Source organism: Malaya genurostris, unplaced genomic scaffold (assembly GCF_030247185.1).
Source record: "Malaya genurostris strain Urasoe2022 unplaced genomic scaffold, Malgen_1.1 HiC_scaffold_4, whole genome shotgun sequence".
NCBI classification, from domain to species: domain Eukaryota; kingdom Metazoa; phylum Arthropoda; class Insecta; order Diptera; family Culicidae; genus Malaya; species Malaya genurostris.
Window position 1 is genome coordinate 35,395 of NW_026682670.1, and position 25,843 is coordinate 61,237.

At 34.8% G+C, this 25,843-nt stretch overlaps 1 protein-coding gene and 1 long non-coding RNA gene across 9 annotated transcripts; one reads left to right on the forward strand and one right to left on the reverse strand.

Annotated features, from left to right (window-relative positions):
- Positions 1–1,717: 1,717 nt before the first annotated feature.
- On the forward strand, positions 1,718–3,447 carry LOC131440012 (uncharacterized). Of its 2 annotated transcripts, XR_009231295.1 has the most exons (4): positions 1,718–1,982; positions 2,053–2,265; positions 2,328–2,791; positions 2,850–3,447. It is a non-coding gene; the product is annotated as an uncharacterized LOC131440012 (long non-coding RNA). The 2 variants fall into 2 exon arrangements; XR_009231294.1 differs by having other exon boundaries at positions 1,746–1,982; positions 2,328–3,447.
- Positions 3,448–3,745: 298 nt separating this feature from the next.
- Positions 3,746–9,075, reverse strand: LOC131440011 (aminopeptidase N-like). Of its 7 annotated transcripts, none has more exons than XM_058611096.1 (9): positions 8,594–9,069; positions 7,851–8,539; positions 7,718–7,792; positions 7,565–7,663; positions 7,196–7,504; positions 5,498–5,678; positions 4,855–5,443; positions 4,520–4,797; positions 3,746–4,466 (listed from the first exon to the last, which is right to left on the reverse strand). In XM_058611096.1, the coding sequence occupies exons 1-9, from the start codon at positions 8,831–8,833 to the stop codon at positions 3,762–3,764; spliced, it is 3,165 nt and encodes a 1,054-aa protein (XP_058467079.1). In that variant the 5' UTR covers positions 8,834–9,069; the 3' UTR covers positions 3,746–3,761. The 7 variants fall into 7 exon arrangements, with proteins under 7 accessions (XP_058467079.1, XP_058467081.1, XP_058467082.1 ...); XM_058611098.1 differs by having other exon boundaries at positions 7,565–7,645; positions 8,594–9,067; XM_058611099.1 differs by lacking the exon at positions 8,594–9,069 and having other exon boundaries at positions 7,851–8,301; positions 8,369–8,507.
- Between the last annotated feature and the right edge of the window lie 16,768 nt (positions 9,076–25,843).

A 25,843-nucleotide genomic window follows, 5' to 3' on the forward strand; every position in this document is an offset into this window, starting at 1 on the left:
GTAGACTTAGGACGACAGCCAAACAAAAATCTTTATCGGCCAGCAATTGATTCAATTCACGGATACCCTCTTGTAGTTTAATGCCCTCAAGTATCAACGCGACACCGTTGAAGAATCTAAAACTAGTATCATTTGGGTACTTTGTTATCGCTTCTATTACTACACGATGCATTATTCGAAACAATTTCGCTCGGCCGTAATATAATATTACACTTTTATAATCGTTTTCATCCATTTCTAAGCACTAAATACAAACTGTAGATCTTAACAAACTTTAAAAAAGTGAAAACTATGATCTGAACCGTAAACATCAGAAAACACTATTCTTGCTGTTTGTTTACGGCTCATGTTGCTATTAGAGATAGGAAACTTATCGATATTTATCGATAATATCGATATGAAATTGAAATCGCTGACATCGATAATTTACAGCGTTGACAAAATATATCGATATTCAATATTACAGCCTTGGAACAAAGATGCCATTTATACAGATTTATCTGTGTCATACAGATTTCAACATGCCCATTAGAGATGATCGGGTTTAGGGTATTTATACCCGAACCCGAGCCCTTTGAATATTTGTCGGGTTCGGGTACAGAAAAAAATAATCTCGGGTTCGAGTCGGGTACGGGTAAAAGGTTCGGGTTATATAAATTCTTACCCGATCATTTCCAATGCCCATACAAATTTAATTCGTAATACAGATTTTTTAAATTTTATGCAGATTTCAGCAGTTTCCACAAAAAATAAAAACGAACAATTCAAGTTTTATCACCTGAGCATAGCAGAAGAATTGTGGAAGAGACGAGATAAAAGTCTTTTAATCAATGACAAATCATAAATATCTATTCATGATTGTACAGAAATTTGAAGATTAGTACTGAGTTATACTTATATAAATATTTGGAACATAGCGAAATTTGAACCGATATTCATTACTCATTGCGTTATGAAACTTTTTGAGATTAATAGTTGTATGACCTAATTTGAGGTTCATATTAAGCGCTGACATCTCATGTCAACTTATAAAGATAAAATTATAATAGTATATTATAAAATTCAATTCAATTTTATTGATTTTCGATCGTTGATCAAAGTTACAAATACCAGAACTCATCGCTGCATTTTCTGCAGCGAGATATGAGGATCTCCAGAGTGACGGTTCATTGAATTTCTCATTCTAAAACCATAATGTGTGGCAATAACATTAGTACATTGTGAAAAGTTCGCCTTGATTATCAATACAGATTTTGAATACAGACTAATAAAGATTTTTTATGAAACTATCTGGCATCTCTGCCTCAAGCCAAAATCAAGAAAACTCAACAACAATACCCTTGTGGCAAATCATTGAACCTATATAGAACTGTGGCCAGGGATGCCAAGTCATTTTAAAAAAATCTGTTTCTGTCTCAAAAATTTATCTTTATTTGTCTGGGTCCAACTATATACAAGGAAATTTTGACCGGGCTTCATTTTCAGTGAGCAAAAAAAAAGGTCTCACCAACTATCTTATAGAGGACAAAACCGTTAAGATCTGGTAAGATCTGACAAAATCTTGGAAAATTTGTAAAATTTGGGAAAATTTGTAAAATCTGGCAAAAGATCTGGTTCGTTAGAGTGTCTGGTGAACAAGAAAAATCTGGCATTTGCCAGATAAATCTGACAACTTGGCAACGACAACTGTGGCAAATAATTAAAGCCTAGAACTCAAAATCCTAGTGACTATTTTGTGGTGAAAACGAACATCATAATATATTACATTACTCGGCTGATGTATCGATTATTTATACTTGTCATATGTGGCAACCCTGGACAGATGTTTCGTGATGAAAACAAGTACATTTCAGAATGGCGACGTAACATTTGCGGTTGTAATGTAAATAAACTTTCAGAAAATCTAAAACCAAATTATCAATTTGAAAAAGGTATCCACCTTGGAAAACGTGATATTTAACCCCTTGTTAAACACTATAAAGGTAATTCCAATTCACTATCTGTAAGATTATTATGGTCTAATCAGCTTCAAGATGCATAATTTCGATATAGATGAATTCGTTGCGATTCACCCTACGTTCATTATTCTCCAAAGCCAATGATGTAGTACACAACTGCGAGCTGTCAGAGTTTAGTGTCCAATTCAACCAAAACAAAGCTTTCGTAAGGTACACATTAGACGATAGCAGAAAAAGCATTGTAGTAAATCATACCGAGGTACCGCAAATTTTTCAAGGACGGGGTGTAGGTAAACAATTGGCAGAGGTATTCGATCCAATTACACAGTTTGTATAATAATTCTATGTTCAGATTCATTCTCATTTAAGGCCATTATTCAGTATGCGATACAAGAAAAATTGAAAATATCCTTCGATTGCAAGTTTACCGAAAAATACTACAATGAACATAAAAATCGATTTTTAGGTTGATCGGGATCATCTTTAAGCTTGTATTTACGAAACAATATAAATCAGGTTTTCCATAAATCAACATACACGTGCAGAATACACAACGGCCGCTTACAGAAAAAGCGAGAAGCTAAACTAAACTGTAGTAAATGTGAGAACCTTATATTCCGTATTACAATTTTCCAACATTCACTATAAACACGAATCCCGGATGACTTTGCACTCGCTGAGAGTCAGTTGTCAAAAACATAAATGCTTTTTCTTTCGTCATGTGTTTAAATTAACAGATTTCTCTTGTCTACCTAAAAGCAAAGCCGTGGTATTACATTTCTGTAGCGGAATTTGACCTTCTGTTTCAACAGACTTCGTAGCCTATTCAGAGTGTACAGAACCCATGCATGGTTGGTGCTACGATTCTACTGACACTGCGAATCCTTCCAGGTCGGGACTCGAACATACGACAACTGGTTTGTAAGACCAGTGCGCTATACATTAACCGCCAACCCGGGACATCTACCTACTCCCTTTCATTTGTTGTTAGCAGCGATGCCATAATCAGTGCTATATTGACGGATGAGTGTACTATACCCTAGAGTGCCTATAAACAGAGTGACGACAGCTGTTCGTTTGGAATGACAGATTTGTTCCAAACGAGCAAACGACCTGTCAAATATAATGCGAAACTAACGCGACTGCCAACATTTCGGATTAAATGTATTGAACTGTTGCCAACATTACGGATGACATGTCACTCTGGTTGTAGGCACTCTACGATACCCTATACATACATGATTGTGTGCAGGCCGAAAATTCGACCCCACAGGAATTGCAACATTACAGGTCCCTATACATGAGAATAAACCCTCCGTGTATTTCTCAAACAAAACGCGACTCTCGCATTAATTGCACCTTAAGACCTTTCCGCACTCGGCCGGGGAAGCCCATCAGGCAGGTTCTTTTCTCTTCGACTTTGACAGCGTGCTGTTTGTGCTTGTATTGGTATAACGGTCGCAACGATACACAAATTTGAATCATTGAATATTTTGTTATTATTAAGAATAATAAACACTGTTAAATCCTTTTTCGATTTTCGATGCCCCTGAAAAAGTCCGGGCCCAAGGGAATTTGATGTCTCAAACCACTTCCAGTTCTGTTTTAAGTAAACAGCCTTGTTACTGCAAGAGAATTAACTGAGCCTTCTCAAGCTTTCGAATTACAAACAAGGTAAACAATATTTTATGTTTCTATTTTGGAGCTTTCTACCGTATGTCATCCAGAATACCAAAAAGAATAATAACATGTTGATAAAAATTAGTAAAATATCATTTTATTCGTAATGGACTTTGATAAACTTTAAAACAATTTGAATCGTTTGTAATATACTTTTGGAGCTATTTGTTTTTTCCATACAAGTAACTTCATTATCATATCTCGCATACGTTTCAAAATTTCTTTATCAATAGTTTGAAATGTGTAAGAGTACTTGAAAAATATTTGCTCATACATTGTAAACTCATTTTCTGTTGAAATTTTATTTATCAGTATGGAAATATCTTTCAGTGTAATGTAACTACGGAGATTAATCCATTCATCCAATAAATATTCTAATGTGTACTTGAGAGCTATTTTATTTTGACTTAAGGAGGAAAGAATGTTATGCTTGTACATTTTAAATTGATGATTGTCAAGTAATTCAAGATTTTTTTTAATCAAACTGATTTCGCGAGTACAACCTAAAGCTCTGACAAGAATTATTCGAAGATTTATATCCTCAGATGTCAAATACGTTTGCCTAGTCAGCTGCCACTCCTCAATCCCACTGTATCTGATAACAGTACATATTGAGAAAGAAAGCTTATTTTCCGGAACATCAAAGGGTGATGTTTTTTTCTCTACAAATATAGCGTTGAAGATACGTCTTTGATCTTCAATGCACGCTGACACCCCTAATCGACACGCCCACTCTATCAAAAGAGACGTAATCATAGGATTACGGGATTGTTCAGGAGATATCGAAATATTTTTATACGTTTCAACTATCAGGTATTCTAAGAATTTCTGGAATAAATAAAAGATTATTAATTTAAAATAGTGGTAAGTTATTTACCCACCTCGAGATGACCGTAGTTGGGATGATCTTCTAAGGCGTTATATAAAAATTTAAGATTGTCTAATGCACTTTTCCAAGGTTGATAGAGATCATTATTTTTTCGGAGAAAAGAAATTACGTTGAATGCAATAGAATAGTCTAATAAACCAAGTCTAGCTAAATTTAGAGCGTCGTCAACTATAACGGTTAAGGTGCCGTAATGAAATGATTTGAAATTATCATTGAGAATTCTAGCCAATTTCACCCAATGAACTCGTTCGTAGTTTACTCTATAATACCCTAGAACAAACATTTAAAATACAATTAGTTCAAAATTGTTATCTTTATACAGCTTACCGATTCCACTTGGATTCACTATCACCCATGTGCTGTTTGTATTCAATTCACAACTTGCTTCGGTGGTAAGTGAGGCACTTGAATCCTTCAACCATAGTATTTTCTCAAAAAATGTCTGTTGGTTAATGTCGTTGGTGAATGTTACTGGAATTGTCCAAATTTGTTCTCCTATATCCTCTTCGAACGGAATCATATTTTGATGCAAACTAAAACCACTATTATTATTTCGTTTTATTTCAATAATTGGGTATTTCTCCATTGTAGTCCAACTGAGTAGGAAATTGATGAACGTTGCATCCGTATGACGTTTGATAATATTTAGAATACCTTTAATATCGACAGTTTCATTATTCATTCTTTGAATGATATACTTTCTTATAAATGCATCAAAAGTTGTTTCACCCAATGTATAATTCATCATACGCAAAAGACTGAGACCTTTAAATCTATTTAGTTCAAAATGTGCCTCATCTTGCCAATGAGTTGTAATAACATTTAAAGCAGTGGTTCTTGTATTTATTTCTTCTTGCATAGCTCGCAGTTTACCTTCTAATAAAAAATCATCTACGGAGTAAGTAGTATTGTTTATCTGCGAGAAAAATAATCTATATGGAATGTGTAACTTATAAAGCTTGAATCTTACAAATTTTAGGGCGATTGTCTCTAAATATAATGGAATTGATTCGTGTAACCAGTACAACTCTTTGTTCTTGTAGTCTGCAAGGGTATGAATCCATAGTTTTGCCAATTCATTAGAAACAACTCGTAATAATATTCCATCCGTTGTGGGAAAGTAATTTAAATCAGTAATTAATCTTTTTTCACTAAAAAGGAAATGAAATCTATACATCTATATCTATATAAAAATGCAGAGCTCATTCTTTGTAATCGCATCACGTAAGAACGGATGGACGGATTAACATTATTCTTTTTTTTTTTTTGTTTGATCAGTTTTTACTCCCACAGGGTTCGTACATAATAAAAATGAGGAAAACTGGCCGCAAAAGGGGGAAAAATTCATAAAGTTGTTTTGTATGGACAATGGTGTATCAAAATTATTGTTTGCCAAATGACTCAATGACGGAATGCATATGACTATTCTAGAATTACCGCTGTTGATAGAAGGAAAAGTTTTGATATCGTTTACCAGTTGATAATAAGTTATGTGTGATGGAGTTAGATGAATAATATTAGGCATCGTAGGTGTGAGTTTAACTTATCAGAACATGTTTTAATGAATCAATGAAAAGATTAAGCTGTAGAAGCACTAACGAACCAAACAGATTTTCCTTGCATTTTGCTTTTGAATAATTTAGATTATACTAAGCGCAAATAATAAGTGGCAATAAGATATCAATCTTCAAGATGATTACCATAATGGATTCAAACTGCCATAGTTCATATTCTGCAAATAAAGTTCAAATGGGTAAGATAAACAACAAATTGAAATTTAAGCGTCGTCTCTTCAAGAAACCGCTTCCACTGTACCAGAAAAATATCCACTTCATTAGAGCTTTAAAGTACGTGTGGCACTTTTTGGCAACTTGTACGTACAGAACAAGTTTTGAGAAAACTTTTTCTCTGCTTTAAAGCTGAGAAATCAACTGCTTCAAAGTTTGTTTTGTTGTGTCAGGCGAACATTCAAGCATGGATAATTCCTTACTGTTCAAAATGCTTTGTATGCTACTTAAGCCAAATCTATTTTTCACGAACTTTTGGTAACTTGGACAAAAGACAAATCAGAAATTTATCCTACTCTACCGAATGAACACAACTCTAGCAGAGAAGCTTTTCAACAGTGTGTTAAGTTTATCAAAACAAACCAGAATGGTTAGCGAACGAATGTGTGTCGAGTTCTATTGATTGTAGGCAGACCATGTCAGCTTGGAGCGAAATCAATCTTCAGTTCAACAACGCCATCGCACGGCATCACATTCAACATATCATGACAATTGTATGGGTTCCCGAAATACATATAAGCAGTAGCCTACGTATAGTGAAAACAACAAAGTAACACAAATCAAACACATTTCTGACGGATCGAGCGTAAGCGAGTGATGACCGGCTATTAAATAAATATAGTAAACTTTGCGCGTGCTTAGTGGTTTAAACCGAAGTGCAATATCCATAGAGTAGTACATATATAGTGTAAAGTGTAAGCGGTTTAAATTAAACTGTTAAGCGGATATGGCTAAGAAATTGAAACTAAATATTGTACTTATTGAACAAACCAAAAAAAAAAAATCTAAATGTTTATTTTCGCGCCTAAGAATTAAAGTTTGTATGGGATTCACTATGGGGATGATTGACACGATTTTTTGATTGATTATTTTCTACGTACCTAGACAAAATCATTCCTTCTTTTATTTCACTGACGGTGTTGTCTGTATTAGGAATTGTAACATATTTAATAATTCGATAGGGAAATTTCATGCCCATATATCCTTCGTATATGTTTATAACTTCTGCGAATTTAGAAACTATGCCTTTCATATAGTTGTGATATATATTCCTTGTGTATGCAATGAGGTAAATCTCTGGTGTTAGTTCGTACCGTTCTGGTGACATATCGGTTATAATGAAACCTATCTCGGATGCTCGAATCATTCCTGTAGTATTATACGTATCAACCACAAACTCATCCCTTTCCCTGAAATAAAATAATGTTTCAATTATCAACCGTCAATTTTCTACACATAGATACTCATACATTAGCTCCGACATTTCTAAATTCATGCCAGATGCAGTATTCATATGAACTTTCCTTGCTATATTAATTTCAAATGGCGACCTATAGTTATAGTTTGTCCTATTATCATTCATTATTCATCGTTTGGAAGAAATCGGGATTTGGCTAACATACCGAAAATTATGATCATCCATGCATGGGTATAACTTTCTTGCATTGTTAGGTTCCAATATGGTGGCCGCTAAATATCTAAAATGATAACAAAATCAATAGAACTATACCGTATTTATTACATCAATGCACATACTTATGAATCCCATTTCCATCTTTGTAATGAGTATAATATAAACCTTTTTCGTTAGTCATATTGCCTGTAAAATTCACTTTTACTATGTAATAAATATCTTTTTTCATTTCGGTCCCAAGATAGATAATCATTTTTTCATTTGATTCGTCGAATTCTAAATCTAGTATCTTTATTGTGACAAAGTCATCCGAGGGGAAAATTGGATGAAAATATTTGCTCCTTCCTGCACCATCATTAGTGAAAGTATTTATATTTTTATCACCGTTATTCCCATCACTAGACATGGTTGAAAAATCCATTGAATTATTCATTCTTTCAATTTTGTCATTGTAGATCGTGTCTCGTTTGTTCCTGATACGCGGTAATATATCCTCTTCGCTTAGATCCCAATCTAGATCCTCGTCAAAATCTAAGTTTGTTAATCGTATACTTTTTAAAACGGTTACATCATCTAATTTAATGTACAAATTTTTAACGTTAAGCTCTATTCTTTTATTATTATGCTTTTTTGATGTTACTGTAATCCAAACAATTCCATTATACGAGAAGGGTTTACTTGTTTCATTGAAAATCGGTTGAATAAAAAGCCTATAATGTTTCGGAATAACATGCTTTGGGATTCGCGATCGTTTGTCTATCAGATAGGCACGATGATTAAGAAAATCTTCCAACGTTATATTTGGTTTATGCTAGAATAACAATATATTCGAATGACTTTTTAAATATGAGTTTCAATCACTTACCTCGTATGCATACTTGGTACTAAAAAATATAGTGAAAGATATGAAAAAAATAAATATAAAAATCACCACTGCTATACTGATGCCACGACAGATAGATACAAAACATCCTCCTTTCCTCGAATATTCAATATTATTATCTTCTGGCGATGCAAAAGAAAATTTTTGAATGCCAGAAATGTGATATTCGGAATGATCATTATAACTATACACTAATCTACGACTTTGGCCTGCTTTATTCATATCAGCTGAACACTTTGTCTTCTATGGTTATTCTTCCAACGGATAATACGATAAAGAAAAAAATTATAGCATTTTAAATTGACTCTTTGTGTATACTGATCACGATGAAGCATCTGCTCTCACCAAAATGTAAATCTCCACTGATACGGATAAGCAGCATCTCTGTTTATTAGCTCTACAATAAAAGTATTATAACTACTACCACTACAGTACTTTAAAATACAATGCAGGTTATTTTATTTACCAACACCCACAAACTGCATCGACTTTCTTGTTCTGAAGTCAGATCGAACACAGTGTAAAGACCCAACATATGCAGGAGTGAACGATCTAAACAAAATTTTTAGAAAAGAATCTTATCATAGTGTAAATATTATATTACGAAACTGGAATGTGTCAACGTATAAACTGCTGAATAGTTCATTGTTGATTGAAGCACGAGAAAACGTGTCATTTTGCTGTTGTTAATCACAATAGTTGGTGTAATAGTTTTAGTTTTTAAAACGAGACCTGGAGGACGGAGTGTCATACATCATTCGTATCAGTTCGTAACAAACTCAACCTGTCGGTATGTGTGAGTGTATGTATGTGTTGGTAGGTGTGTGTGTATGTATGTATGTATGTATGTATGTATGTATGTAACATTTTCGGGCACTCACTCTTCGCGAAAATTACTTAACCGAGTTTTGTTTTTGAAAAATGCTAATTTTAATATTGCGCCATATATCGTTTATTTATACCCGGCTTTAACATAATTTTGGTCGTTCGCCGGCTATTGCGCCATCGTGCAGGTCTAGCCGAAAATTTTAAGTACGCAGATTTCTTCCCCTTTTGAGAAATAGTTGTCATATTGCTAAATATTGTTACCACGAATATTTCTTATAAAAGTATTTATTTCATTTCATTACTTTGTTCTGTTGAAAAGCATTAACAATCTTATTTTTGTCGCGTTTCCTTGCGCGAATAACACACATGCAAGTTATTTTTGCTTGTAGTTGATAGCGCATTTAACTCAGGTGCCTGCATTTCCCTGCATTATGAATTTACAACTGGCTAAAAGAAAAAGATGTTTACTAACAAAATCAGTTATAGTTTGTGAAGTAGTGCATATATTATATCACAGTATATAATATACTTTATAATAATTTTGTTATGTTACTATAGAGGCCGCTATAGTCCGATGCTTCTTTGTACATAAATTTTGCTTCCCATTAGATTTCACATTTAATTTCACTTAGTAGATTGAAAGTAACCATGATAGGGGCGTCTTTTGGACTTAATAATCACTTATCACCAGAAATTGATTAAATTATTCGCACTTAATCGATAAAAATGATTGGTTTTGCGAAGATTGTAAACTAATCAAAAGATCTGCGTGAAGCTCGATAAGAGCCATCTATTTGCGAATAGCTGCCCTCAGTTGGATAACACTCACCACGGCTATCTGGTGGTGAATTTTTGGCAGATTGATTTGTAGAGCGCGACTGCTGCCATCTATTACTGAAAGAGCTTTCATTAAACAGCTGAACTGCCATCTGGTGAAATATATGATAAACATTATCCATCGATAGAACCAAAATGTCACATTCGAACTATATATATATATATGAAAAGTTGCTGTTCAATTGTAGATGATTAATACGCAAGCTTGCCGTAAGATCGTCGTTCACTGATGCGTCGCATCCCTAGTGCTTCCTACCACCTGGCGCCGATGGCACGGTTCCAATAGGCCCGCATAGAGTGGTAGTCACGTATGTTGGATCGATTAGCGAATTCGGTAATCCGATGGGTGAACATGTAGGCGTTATGGCTCGTGTGTTACTACAGTCTATTAAAAAAATACACCAACTGTCAATATTTAAGTTGGTAAAATATTTTTTAAATTTTTTCCTCGAGTAGTTTTTGGAACGGTTTTTAGCAGTTTCAAACAATTTTTAGAGCAGATTTCGAGAAATTTCAGGGTAATTTCAGGTAACGCAGTGTAGTTTTCTGGAGTAGTTTTTAGGGCAAATTTAAAGAGCGGATTTGAGCAGTTTTTAGCAGTTTCAAACAATTTTTAGAGCAGATTTCGAGAAATTTCAGGGTAATTTCAGGTAACGCAGTGTAGTTTTCTGGAGTAGTTTTTAGGGCAAATTTAAAGAGCGGATTTGAGCAGATCTTAGAGCAATTTTTGGAGAAGTTTGTAGAGTAGATTTTAGGGCGGTATTGGAACAACGTATTTTCAACGCTTTTTAGAACAGTTTTTAGGTTTCTATTGCTGTGTGAATGGGCTAAATTTTAATCATTTAGAATTTGATTCATATATAATTCCCACAAACGAATTATATACTAATGGATTTCGACTTCTAGATGTGGATAATAGAATTATTTTACTATTTTATAATCAAACTAGCTGACCCGTCGAACTGGTCGTCTCGACCAAAATAGTTTTCTTGAATTCTCTGTGAACTTTTCAAATGGTCGTAACTTTGTTTATCTTCTCTTCTGTTGAATACGAAGCCATTCATAAGTTTACAGGATCGAAATAATGGTTTCTCTTATTCAAATTGATTTCGCGAATTATCAATGACTGCCCTCGTGACTGGGTCGTCATTGCATTTGCAGACGCAATAGGACTCACCGCTAGTGTAATACCATAACAAAGTCGTAATGAATCGATGTTACGCAGCGTGTCAGATCAATGTTATATTAAAAATATAGCAATAGAATGATAAATTGCTGGACGTTAAAAGGTTCAAATGACACCAACTGTCAATATTTAAGTTGGTAAAATATTTTTTAAATTTTTTCCTCGAGTAGTTTTTGGAACGGTTTTTAGCAGTTTCAAACAATTTTTAGAGCAGATTTCGAGAAATTTCAGGGTAATTTCAGGTAACGCAGTGTAGTTTTCTGGAGTAGTTTTTAGGGCAAATTTAAAGAGCGGATTTGAGCAGTTTTTAGCAGTTTCAAACAATTTTTAGAGCAGATTTCGAGAAATTTCAGGGTAATTTCAGGTAACGCAGTGTAGTTTTCTGGAGTAGTTTTTAGGGCAAATTTAAAGAGCGGATTTGAGCAGATCTTAGAGCAATTTTTGGAGAAGTTTGTAGAGTAGATTTTAGGGCGGTATTGGAACAACGTATTTTCAACGCTTTTTAGAACAGTTTTTAGGTTTCTATTGCTGTGTGAATGGGCTAAATTTTAATCATTTAGAATTTGATTCATATATAATTCCCACAAACGAATTATATACAAATGGACTACGTCGACTTCCGAGATGTGGATAATAGAATTATTTTACTATTTTATAATCAAACTAGCCCGTCCCGTCGAACTTCGTCTCGACCAAAATAGTTTTCTTGAAATCTCTGTGAACTTTCACTGAAATTACTGTCGTAACTTTGTTTATCTTCTCTTCTGTTGAATACGAAGCCATTCAACAGAAGCCATACAGGATCGGAATAATGGTTTCTCTTATTCAATATGAGTTTTTTTCGAACAGATTTGACAAGTGGACAAGTCTGACGAAAACGATGTTTCGAGCCGTTTCTAAATCCAAGATGGCGACTTCCAATATGAGTATTTTTCGAACGGATTTGATGTGTGGATGACTGATTCTGAACGACGTTCGAAGCCGTTTCCGTTAATCCAAGATCCAAGACTTCCGGCTTTCATCGATATTCGTGATAAACCATCATAATATGAGTTTTGTCGTGAATACGACTTACTTACGACTTTCAGAAAGTTGATATGATTTTTGATAACGAAGTGCCGAATTCTGGGAAGCCTTTCTTTTTTGCTAATGTTTATATAAAAGGATTCCCTAATTAAAATAATTCTTTTTTTTTTTTATATGAAGGGCAAAAAAGTGATTGAAAACCGTTCAATTTGACCGTATTGGAGTCAAAATCCTGGATCCAATGGATCGACTCGGTCTGTGCCCCAAAAGGAAGAGAAGGAGTCAAAATTGAACGACTTTGATATCCTCTTATGTTGGACTTAGCTCACTTAGCGCATAATGAAACCACAAAATTAACATTGTTGAACAGATCTATGATTGATGATTCATGATTTCAACAAAGGCCGGATCTAGAAATGGTAAAGAAAAACGACGTATTCTTGCGCGTTCTTAAATTCGCGATAAGAATATTCCTAGAATGAAAACGCACTGAACTGCTAGAAGTACTGCTTTTTCACTCAAATGTTTGAAAATTCAACGCTTACTCTAATGTATGAATAAAGAAGAACTCGAGAGAACTCATGGCCTTAGTAGATTTTACTCAAATCCATACTCAAATCCATTTGACATATTGTTCCAGTTAAAGAATTTGAGTAAACGCAACTCAAACCATTAGTTATGTGTTTTCAAAGAGCCAACTATACCGATTTCTCGGTATTTATACCGACGGTATTTATACCGACTCGATACAGGAATACAGATATGCTCTCTCAAAATACCGATATTTCAATTTTCATACAGATAAATACCGATTTTCAGTTTTTGTGTTGGATTCCATAGGGGTAAACCAGGTCGAGCGACTTTTTGTTTTTTTTGTTGGTGGCAAAATCAGTTTTCGCACAAAATTGATGTTTGATTTTTCGAGAAAGCTATTGTACAGATAGCAGATAGTTTTTTCTCGCCAAATACAGATTTTTGGAAAAAACAGAGCACGTTGGCAGTGAGACATTTTTTTTTTTGCTCACCAAGTTAGTTTCGAACAGCTACTATACTATGATGGAACGGGAAATGGTCACAGATTTTCACAGACAGGGTTTTGGCTTGATCACAGATTTTTCATAAAATGACCTGACATCCCTGTGCCTTTTTTTTTGTTTTTTTTTTTTTTTTGGATAGTTCATTTCACGGCATTCACATATTTTCATAGCAATTGGTGAATTTAATGTTTTTATGTAAGTTATTAATCATTTGTAAGAAAGTTGATAAATCATTGCGTTTGATGATACAGAATATATCATCAACGTATCTCCACCAGCGATTAGGTAATAATCCCTGGTTTTTCAAAAGTTCTTCAAGATTTGCCATAAATAATTCGCATAAAAACGGGGAGAGCGGATTACCCATTGGTTCCCCCTAGTAACTCAGAGTTCGCAGATTTCTTTCCCCAACCTTTGAGAAGGCTATGTGAAAATATGAGAATGGTATTTTTTAGTGTTTTTGAAAACTGCTAATATTAATATTGCGCCATCGTGCAGGTCTAGCCGAAAATTCTGAGTACGCAGATTTCTTTCCCCAACCTTTGAGAAGGCTATGTGAAAATATGAGAATGGTATTTTTTAGTGTTTTTCAGTAGAATATGGGATCACCCTTCATACCTTCATTAGAGTGCAGAAATAATAAGTTGTAGAAGGCTTTTTGAATATATTCACAAAATGAAAACTTACCGCTAGGAATCAGTATTATCTATTTTTCGCAAGCAATCAATTCGCACCACTATTTTTTCTTTACAAATCTAGAAATTTTCACACCTTTACGTCCGAAAATGTTATGTTATTTGACAGATCTTTATTTCTGCTGATAGTGTGTATAGTGATGATTACTGAAATTCTTCATTATTTTTTATTAATTTTCCGGATATTGGTAAAACAACTTTCACTGCAGTTCGTCAAGAGAAATGACATTTCAGAGTTCACAGACCATGTCAGGCAAATAATAAATAATCGTAACTTTTACATAGGATTTTCCGATATTCAGTATAGTTCCGTAGATAGATGACCGTAAGTTGGATAAATTTTACGTATCTTTCAGTAAAAATAATATTTTACAGATCGTTGCTGGAAAAATTATTACCGAACACAAAAATAGAAATTTTTTGTGTATAAGAAATTGCTTTGAAGTTTGTTCTGTCGGGTATTCACACATTCACGTATGAGTAATTCCTTAAAACGGACTGTTCAGAATAGAAATCAGTGCATTTGTTCAATTTTAGCTTACATTAGCTGGTATTACATATTTTCACATTGATCTTTGGTGATATTTCTTCTTTTTGAGCTAAAGCGAGTGTGTGTCGAATTCCGATCCGTTGATTGTAAGTTAAGTAATCAGAAAAATAATGGAGCGAAACGTTGACCACTTAGTCTTTTGACAAGTTGTAATAGCAATTCTATGAGCAACATGTTTGAGAATTCCGATTTCCATTGTTCATTACTTTCTTGGAGGAAAATAGGACCATTCCACCACAATGAAATAGCAATGAGAAATCTTTTTTGTTTACACACCTCGCGATCATCAGATCAGCTGGGTTTTCTTTTGAACTGACATGATGCCGCCATTCTAGTATAGATGATCTTTGTTGAATAATAGTAACTCGATTAGCAATGGGGATGTAGGCTATTTGTTAGCGGGTTTACTGATAAAATTCAAGGTTAGCATTGAATCTGCCCAATAGTTCTACTGATTCTTCTTCTCGAATGTACATAACGCGAGGAATTGGGATGATTTGGGACAGTCCAACTATTTGTTGATTATACCATTCCCACTGCAGTCTTCCAGTCAGTTCTTTGGGTATTGCAGAATCCCAGTCTAATATTTAGCTTTTCAAAAATATTTTGCATGAGTATTTTTCCGTGATCAATCACAGGGCTTAATATTCCCAGAGTATCGAATATTTTCTGGATTTCAGACAGTATTTGTTTTTTTTGTCGTTTTTTGTTTATATTCCGTTTCGCTGCTGAAACCTAAACTGTCGGTTTTAGAATTCCAATTTAATTCCAAAATTTTAATTGATTTTCCTGGTTCATTTGCAATGTAACCTGAATTGGATTTCCATTTGTGAAATTCAAATCCAGCGTTTTGCATTGTTTCTGCATTAACTGCTGTTTTATTGTTATCCAGCGCTAATTTGTTTCAAATTATTTATAAATCTTAGGCAATAAGCAACGATTCTTTGTAATTTTGTGTAACTTGTAACTATTTTTCAAGAATTTCCCATTGTGTGTTTTCATTTTTGCCTTTCTCATATAGAAAGGTTATGCAATCACTTGAAAAACCGACTAGTGAAAATTTGTAGTTTTGCTTTGTAGTTTTGCTCAAAATTGCTACAGTGCTGCTCTAATAGTGTAACAGTCTTCTGTGCAATTTGTGAAAAGAAGGTCTAAATATGCGTTTTGTTGATTTTTTTTTGCGGAGTTTACTTGATGTAGGCCAAAATTAGAAATTTTGTCGAAAAAGTAGTGCAATGTTTCGCGCTTTCTCCTACTGTGGACTGTAGGTGTAAGATTGATTCATTTTTTCAATGTCAGAAATGAAGTCCGCATTACATGTTGTTGATCGAAGTCACCAAAAATATGAAGCTTTACTTCAGAGGTTCCATATTCGAAGTAATTTACGACAACTAGAACTAGAAAGTTATGACAAATTGCGTTTGCCCGAAATAAAAAAAGGCAGGTAGGTCAGGCAGATTAATCACAGATGTTTCACAGATTTTGAATTTTCTGCACAGATTTCTGAAAATGACACAGATTTTCACAGATTTCTGAAAATGATCACACAGATTCCGATGAATAAATGACCGATTTTCACACACAGATTTTGTTTGGACAGAAGATCATCGAGCGAGCACAGTTTAGCCAAAGCCAAAGGGTAGGGGAAAGTCTTATAAAGCCTGCTCCTGCTAGCCAAAATGCCCTCCTTCCTTTCTTAAAAGCATTTAAGACTTTTCTAAACCAAAAATTTATCACTAACACTAACACTTTTCGTAGGATCTTTCTGCTATGAAAGTTTGGTATTTGTCGTTTGCTAGAAAGTATGAAAAAACTGAAAATTCCATTTGGCAGCTTTTCGATGTAAGATTTTGCTTCGACTAAATAAGCGTTTTATCCGCCATTTCTTTGACATTCTGATTATCTCAAAACAGTTGGACTTTATGGACATTTCAAGAAGCATAATGCATCTCATTGTTGTGGGGTAAAATGTCTTTCGTTGTGTGTGTGTCATGCCATTGACATATTGTTGTGAGACATATTTTACGGCTGCTGGAGCATGGCAATGTCTGAGGCAAGCGAAAAAAAAACTAAGAATGTGGTCATTTTGAAAAATGTGTTTATATCAATCTGAGAATTCTCATCTTTTCTATTTGAGTCATTGAAAATGTTATGTTCCTTAGCCGCATTGCAATGAAATACTCACATTCTCGAGTAAAATATATTAATACACTTGGAAATATCTTAATAATTTCTTAAGGCGGGGGCATATTATAACACTTCATTCAGCACATTCAGCATTCAGCGGTTGAGGAAAAAGGTACCGAAAACAAAAGGCGGAGCGTGTTTTTTGCTCACTAAATTGAATTCGATCTGCCTATACTGCCTGTGTGTGCCGATGATGGCCGATGATGATGTGGTACTACGGCGGGACGGACGGAGGAAAATGGGTAGGTAGTGAGACCTTTTGTTTTTTTTATTTTTTGCTCACCAAATTGTGTGATTGTGAACTGACACACTGCTATTGGGGTACGCCGCAAAACGAACGGTCACAGCAGATTTATTTTCACAGACACAGGTTTTGTTTGGGTTTGGTCACAGAATTTTTGGAAAAAATGGCCTGCCATCCCTGTGCTGGGTTGTTGCGCGCAGCATATCGCTCGCTAACACGAGTTGAGAATTATATACTCTCGTCGTTGTCTCTGACTCTGGGGGGGTGGGGTCTTTCATCACGTTCATCATAATAATTCGTATTTTTTTTTGGTTTGGTGAACTTTCTTTGATTTCAGATTGTCATTTAAATTTAAATTTTGACTCACTCTCAGTCAGTAGACCTTTCCAACCGTGCCGAAATGAGATTTTTAGGACCAATAGAAAAAAAGGTATGGCCAGAGGGCAGAAAGTTGGTATGATTTTTGATAACGAAGTGCCGACTTTAGTAACAGCTACTGATGTTCTTCATTCATGAACCATTCCTAGATTAGGAGTAAAAATTGATGCTACTCCTGGATGATTAAATCAAACTAATTTTTTTTATAAATCAACCAGGTCTATTTTTGGTCAATGTTCAGAACCGTTTGCGGAGCTAACCATAGATTTATACTTATTGTAGTTGAAAGTATTCCTATATTTTTTTTTGCCTTTGGCGACTTCCGGTTCAACAATATTCGTTACAAACCATCACAATATTGGTATGTTTTTCGAACGGGTTTGATGAGTAGATGTCAGAAAACGATGTTTGAAGTTGATTCAATATCCAAGATGGCGACTTCCGGTTTGTTGATATTCCTTGAAAACCCATACAATATGGACGATATTTTCGGAACGGAATTGATGAGTAGACGGGTCAGACCGGACGATGTTTGAGGTAGTTTTGAAATCCAAATTGCTGCGTCAATTGCTTAAAATTGCAAGTTCAGTTATTTATTTGAGTCCAAACGCGTCTTCAATTGGCCCAAACGCGATTCGAAATATATATCAACCCAGAGTGTTCCGAAATTTCAAATTATTTGCATTTGAATAACTGTGAACAGTTTCGTCCAATGTACTCGAACCATCCCGTTTGACTTCTTTTTGTTTTAAAATTGCATTGTAGAGTAGATTTTCGGGGCGGTATTGGAACAACGTATTTTCAACGCTTTTTAGAACAGTTTTTAGGTTTCTATTGCTGTGTGAATGGGCTAAATTTTAATCATTTAGAATCATGATTCATATATAATTCCCACAAACGAATTATATACAAATGGACTACGTCGACTTCCGAGATGTGGATAATAGAATTATTTTACTATTTTATAATCAAACTAGCCCGTCCCGTCGAACTTCGTCTCGACCAAAATAGTTTTCTTGAAATCTCTGTGAACTTTCACTGAAATTACTGTCGTAACTTTGTTTATCTTCTCTTCTGTTGAATACGAAGCCATTCAACAGAAGCCATACAGGATCGGAATAATGGTTTCTCTTATTCAATATGAGTTTTTTTCGAACAGATTTGACAAGTGGACAAGTCTGACGAAAACGATGTTTCGAGCCGTTTCTAAATCCAAGATGGCGATTTCCAATATGAGTATTTTTCGAACGGATTTGATGTGTGGATGACTGATTCTGAACGACGTTCGAAGCCGTTTCCGTTAATCCAAGATCCAAGACTTCCGGCTTTCATCGATATTCGTGATAAACCATCATAATATGAGTTTTGTCGTGAATACGACTTACTTACGACTTTCAGAAAGTTGATATGATTTTTGATGACGAAGTGCCGAATTCTGGGAAGCCTTTCTTTTTTGCTAATGTTTATATAAAAGGATTCCCTAATTAAAATAATACTTTTTTTTTATATGAAGGGCAAAAAAGTGATTGAAAACCGTTCAATTTGACCGTATTGGAGTCAAAATCCTGGATCCAATGGATCGACTCGGTCTGTGCCCCAAAAGGAAGAGAAGGAGTCAAAATTGAACGACTTTGATATCCTCTTATGTTGGACTTAGCTCACTTAGCGCATAATGAAACCACAAAATTAACATTGTTGAACAGATCTATGATTGATGATTCATGATTTCAACAAAGGCCGGATCTAGAAATGGTAAAGAAAAACGACGTATTCTTGCGCGTTCTTAAATTCGCGATAAGAATATTCCTAGAATGAAAACGCACTGAACTGCTAGAAGTACTGCTTTTTCACTCAAATGTTTGAAAATTCAACGCTTACTCTAATGTATGAATAAAGAAGAACTCGAGAGAACTCATGGCCTTAGTAGATTTTACTCAAATCCATACTCAAATCCATTTGACATATTGTTCCAGTTAAAGAATTTGAGTAAACGCAACTCAAACCATTAGTTATGTGTTTTCAAAGAGCCAACTATACCGATTTCTCGGTATTTATACCGATTTTTGGACTCGATACAGGAATACAGATATGCTCTCTCAAAATACCGATATTTCAATTTTCATACAGATAAATACCGATTTTCAGTTTTTGTGTTGGATTCCATAGGGGTAAACCAGGTCGAGCGACTTTTTGTTTTTTTTTTGGTCGCAAAATCAGTTTTCGCACAAAATTGATGTTTGATTTTTCGAGAAAGCTATTGTACAGATAGCAGATAGTTTTTTCTCGCCAAATACAGATTTTTGGAAAAAACAGAGCACGTTGGCAGTGAGACATTTTTTTTTTTTGCTCACCAAGTTAGTTTCGAACAGCTACTATACTATGATGGAACGGGAAATGGTCACAGATTTTCACAGACAGGGTTTTGGCTTGATCACAGATTTTTCATAAAATGACCTGACATCCCTGTGCCTTTTTTTTTTGTTTTTTTTTTTTTTTTTGGATAGTTCATTTCACGGCATTCACATATTTTCATAGCAATTGGTGAATTTAATGTTTTTATGTAAGTTATTAATCATTTGTAAGAAAGTTGATAAATCATTGCGTTTGATGATACAGAATATATCATCAACGTATCTCCACCAGCGATTAGGTAATAATCCCTGGTTTTTCAAAAGTTCTTCAAGATTTGCCATAAATAATTCGCATAAAAACGGGGAGAGCGGATTACCCATTGGTTCCCCCTAGTAACTCAGAGTTCGCAGATTTCTTTCCCCAACCTTTGAGAAGGCTATGTGAAAATATGAGAATGGTATTTTTTAGTGTTTTTGAAAACTGCTAATATTAATATTGCGCCATCGTGCAGGTCTAGCCGAAAATTCTGAGTACGCAGATTTCTTTCCCCAACCTTTGAGAAGGCTATGTGAAAATATGAGAATGGTATTTTTTAGTGTTTTTCAGTAGAATATGGGATCACCCTTCATACCTTCATTAGAGTGCAGAAATAATAAGTTGTAGAAGGCTTTTTGAATATATTCACAAAATGAAAACTTACCGCTAGGAATCAGTATTATCTATTTTTCGCAAGCAATCAATTCGCACCACTATTTTTTCTTTACAAATCTAGAAATTTTCACACCTTTACGTCCGAAAATGTTATGTTATTTGACAGATCTTTATTTCTGCTGATAGTGTGTATAGTGATGATTACTGAAATTCTTCATTATTTTTTATTAATTTTCCGGATATTGGTAAAACAACTTTCACTGCAGTTCGTCAAGAGAAATGACATTTCAGAGTTCACAGACCATGTCAGGCAAATAATAAATAATCGTAACTTTTACATAGGATTTTCCGATATTCAGTATAGTTCCGTAGATAGATGACCGTAAGTTGGATAAATTTTACGTATCTTTCAGTAAAAATAATATTTTACAGATCGTTGCTGGAAAAATTATTACCGAACACAAAAATAGAAATTTTTTGTGTATAAGAAATTGCTTTGAAGTTTGTTCTGTCGGGTATTCACACATTCACGTATGAGTAATTCCTTAAAACGGACTGTTCAGAATAGAAATCAGTGCATTTGTTCAATTTTAGCTTACATTAGCTGGTATTACATATTTTCACATTGATCTTTGGTGATATTTCTTCTTTTTGAGCTAAAGCGAGTGTGTGTCGAATTCCGATCCGTTGATTGTAAGTTAAGTAATCAGAAAAATAATGGAGCGAAACGTTGACCACTTAGTCTTTTGACAAGTTGTAATAGCAATTCTATGAGCAACATGTTTGAGAATTCCGATTTCCATTGTTCATTACTTTCTTGGAGGAAAATAGGACCATTCCACCACAATGAAATAGCAATGAGAAATCTTTTTTGTTTACACACCTCGCGATCATCAGATCAGCTGGGTTTTCTTTTGAACTGACATGATGCCGCCATTCTAGTATAGATGATCTTTGTTGAATAATAGTAACTCGATTAGCAATGGGGATGTAGGCTATTTGTTAGCGGGTTTACTGATAAAATTCAAGGTTAGCATTGAATCTGCCCAATAGTTCTACTGATTCTTCTTCTCGAATGTACATAACGCGAGGAATTGGGATGATTTGGGACAGTCCAACTATTTGTTGATTATACCATTCCCACTGCAGTCTTCCAGTCAGTTCTTTGGGTATTGCAGAATCCCAGTCTAATATTTAGCTTTTCAAAAATATTTTGCATGAGTATTTTTCCGTGATCAATCACAGGGCTTAATATTCCCAGAGTATCGAATATTTTCTGGATTTCAGACAGTATTTGTTTTTTTTGTCGTTTTTTGTTTATATTCCGTTTCGCTGCTGAAACCTAAACTGTCGGTTTTAGAATTCCAATTTAATTCCAAAATTTTAATTGATTTTCCTGGTTCATTTGCAATGTAACCTGAATTGGATTTCCATTTGTGAAATTCAAATCCAGCGTTTTGCATTGTTTCTGCATTAACTGCTGTTTTATTGTTATCCAGCGCTAATTTGTTTCAAATTATTTATAAATCTTAGGCAATAAGCAACGATTCTTTGTAATTTTGTGTAACTTGTAACTATTTTTCAAGAATTTCCCATTGTGTGTTTTCATTTTTGCCTTTCTCATATAGAAAGGTTATGCAATCACTTGAAAAACCGACTAGTGAAAATTTGTAGTTTTGCTTTGTAGTTTTGCTCAAAATTGCTACAGTGCTGCTCTAATAGTGTAACAGTCTTCTGTGCAATTTGTGAAAAGAAGGTCTAAATATGCGTTTTGTTGATTTTTTTTTTTTGCGGAGTTTACTTGATGTAGGCCAAAATTAGAAATTTTGTCGAAAAAGTAGTGCAATGTTTCGCGCTTTCTCCTACTGTGGACTGTAGGTGTAAGATTGATTCATTTTTTCAATGTCAGAAATGAAGTCCGCATTACATGTTGTTGATCGAAGTCACCAAAAATATGAAGCTTTACTTCAGAGGTTCCATATTCGAAGTAATTTACGACAACTAGAACTAGAAAGTTATGACAAATTGCGTTTGCCCGAAATAAAAAAAGGCAGGTAGGTCAGGCAGATTAATCACAGATGTTTCACAGATTTTGAATTTTCTGCACAGATTTCTGAAAATGACACAGATTTTCACAGATTTCTGAAAATGATCACACAGATTCCGATGAATAAATGACCGATTTTCACACACAGATTTTGTTTGGACAGAAGATCATCGAGCGAGCACAGTTTAGCCAAAGCCAAAGGGTAGGGGAAAGTCTTATAAAGCCTGCTCCTGCTAGCCAAAATGCCCTCCTTCCTTTCTTAAAAGCATTTAAGACTTTTCTAAACCAAAAATTTATCACTAACACTAACACTTTTCGTAGGATCTTTCTGCTATGAAAGTTTGGTATTTGTCGTTTGCTAGAAAGTATGAAAAAACTGAAAATTCCATTTGGCAGCTTTTCGATGTAAGATTTTGCTTCGACTAAATAAGCGTTTTATCCGCCATTTCTTTGACATTCTGATTATCTCAAAACAGTTGGACTTTATGGACATTTCAAGAAGCATAATGCATCTCATTGTTGTGGGGTAAAATGTCTTTCGTTGTGTGTGTGTCATGCCATTGACATATTGTTGTGAGACATATTTTACGGCTGCTGGAGCATGGCAATGTCTGAGGCAAGCGAAAAAAAAACTAAGAATGTGGTCATTTTGAAAAATGTGTTTATATCAATCTGAGAATTCTCATCTTTTCTATTTGAGTCATTGAAAATGTTATGTTCCTTAGCCGCATTGCAATGAAATACTCACATTCTCGAGTAAAATATATTAATACACTTGGAAATATCTTAATAATTTCTTAAGGCGGGGGCATATTATAACACTTCATTCAGCACATTCAGCATTCAGCGGTTGAGGAAAAAGGTACCGAAAACAAAAGGCGGAGCGTGTTTTTTGCTCACTAAATTGAATTCGATCTGCCTATACTGCCTGTGTGTGCCGATGATGGCCGATGATGATGTGGTACTACGGCGGGACGGACGGAGGAAAATGGGTAGGTAGTGAGACCTTTTGTTTTTTTTATTTTTTGCTCACCAAATTGTGTGATTGTGAACTGACACACTGCTATTGGGGTACGCCGCAAAACGAACGGTCACAGCAGATTTATTTTCACAGACACAGGTTTTGTTTGGGTTTGGTCACAGAATTTTTGGAAAAAATGGCCTGCCATCCCTGTGCTGGGTTGTTGCGCGCAGCATATCGCTCGCTAACACGAGTTGAGAATTATATACTCTCGTCGTTGTCTCTGACTCTGGGGGGGTGGGGTCTTTCATCACGTTCATCATAATAATTCGTATTTTTTTTTGGTTTGGTGAACTTTCTTTGATTTCAGATTGTCATTTAAATTTAAATTTTGACTCACTCTCAGTCAGTAGACCTTTCCAACCGTGCCGAAATGAGATTTTTAGGACCAATAGAAAAAAAGGTATGGCCAGAGGGCAGAAAGTTGGTATGATTTTTGATAACGAAGTGCCGACTTTAGTAACAGCTACTGATGTTCTTCATTCATGAACCATTCCTAGATTAGGAGTAAAAATTGATGCTACTCCTGGATGATTAAATCAAACTAATTTTTTTTATAAATCAACCAGGTCTATTTTTGGTCAATGTTCAGAACCGTTTGCGGAGCTAACCATAGATTTATACTTATTGTAGTTGAAAGTATTCCTATATTTTTTTTTTGCCTTTGGCGACTTCCGGTTCAACAATATTCGTTACAAACCATCACAATATTGGTATGTTTTTCGAACGGGTTTGATGAGTAGATGTCAGAAAACGATGTTTGAAGTTGATTCAATATCCAAGATGGCGACTTCCGGTTTGTTGATATTCCTTGAAAACCCATACAATATGGACGATATTTTCGGAACGGAATTGATGAGTAGACGGGTCAGACCGGACGATGTTTGAGGTAGTTTTGAAATCCAAATTGCTGCGTCAATTGCTTAAAATTGCAAGTTCAGTTATTTATTTGAGTCCAAACGCGTCTTCAATTGGCCCAAACGCGATTCGAAATATATATCAACCCAGAGTGTTCCGAAATTTCAAATTATTTGCATTTGAATAACTGTGAACAGTTTCGTCCAATGTACTCGAACCATCCCGTTTGACTTCTTTTTGTTTTAAAATTGCATTGTAGAGTAGATTTTCGGGGCGGTATTGGAACAACGTATTTTCAACGCTTTTTAGAACAGTTTTTAGGTTTCTATTGCTGTGTGAATGGGCTAAATTTTAATCATTTAGAATCATGATTCATATATAATTCCCACAAACGAATTATATACAAATGGACTACGTCGACTTCCGAGATGTGGATAATAGAATTATTTTACTATTTTATAATCAAACTAGCCCGTCCCGTCGAACTTCGTCTCGACCAAAATAGTTTTCTTGAAATCTCTGTGAACTTTCACTGAAATTACTGTCGTAACTTTGTTTATCTTCTCTTCTGTTGAATACGAAGCCATTCAACAGAAGCCATACAGGATCGGAATAATGGTTTCTCTTATTCAATATGAGTTTTTTTCGAACAGATTTGACAAGTGGACAAGTCTGACGAAAACGATGTTTCGAGCCGTTTCTAAATCCAAGATGGCGACTTCCAATATGAGTATTTTTCGAACGGATTTGATGTGTGGATGACTGATTCTGAACGACGTTCGAAGCCGTTTCCGTTAATCCAAGATCCAAGACTTCCGGCTTTCATCGATATTCGTGATAAACCATCATAATATGAGTTTTGTCGTGAATACGACTTACTTACGACTTTCAGAAAGTTGATATGATTTTTGATAACGAAGTGCCGAATTCTGGGAAGCCTTTCTTTTTTGCTAATGTTTATATAAAAGGATTCCCTAATTAAAATAATTCTTTTTTTTTTTTTTTATATGAAGGGCAAAAAAGTGATTGAAAACCGTTCAATTTGACCGTATTGGAGTCAAAATCCTGGATCCAATGGATCGACTCGGTCTGTGCCCCAAAAGGAAGAGAAGGAGTCAAAATTGAACGACTTTGATATCCTCTTATGTTGGACTTAGCTCACTTAGCGCATAATGAAACCACAAAATTAACATTGTTGAACAGATCTATGATTGATGATTCATGATTTCAACAAAGGTCGGATCTAGAAATGGTAAAGAAAAACGACGTATTCTTGCGCGTTCTTAAATTCGCGATAAGAATATTCCTAGAATGAAAACGCACTGAACTGCTAGA

Coding starts and splice junctions, on each gene's coding strand:
- LOC131440011 (XM_058611096.1), bottom strand. CDS start 8,833: ATGAATAAAGCAGGCCAAAGTCGTAGATTAGTGTATAGTTATAATGAT. Junction 5,444..5,497: donor AGACAATCGCCCTAAAATTT/GTAAGATTCAAG, acceptor TTTTTCTCGCAG/ATAAACAATACTACTTACTC. Junction 4,798..4,854: donor AGTGAATCCAAGTGGAATCG/GTAAGCTGTATA, acceptor TGTTTGTTCTAG/GGTATTATAGAGTAAACTAC.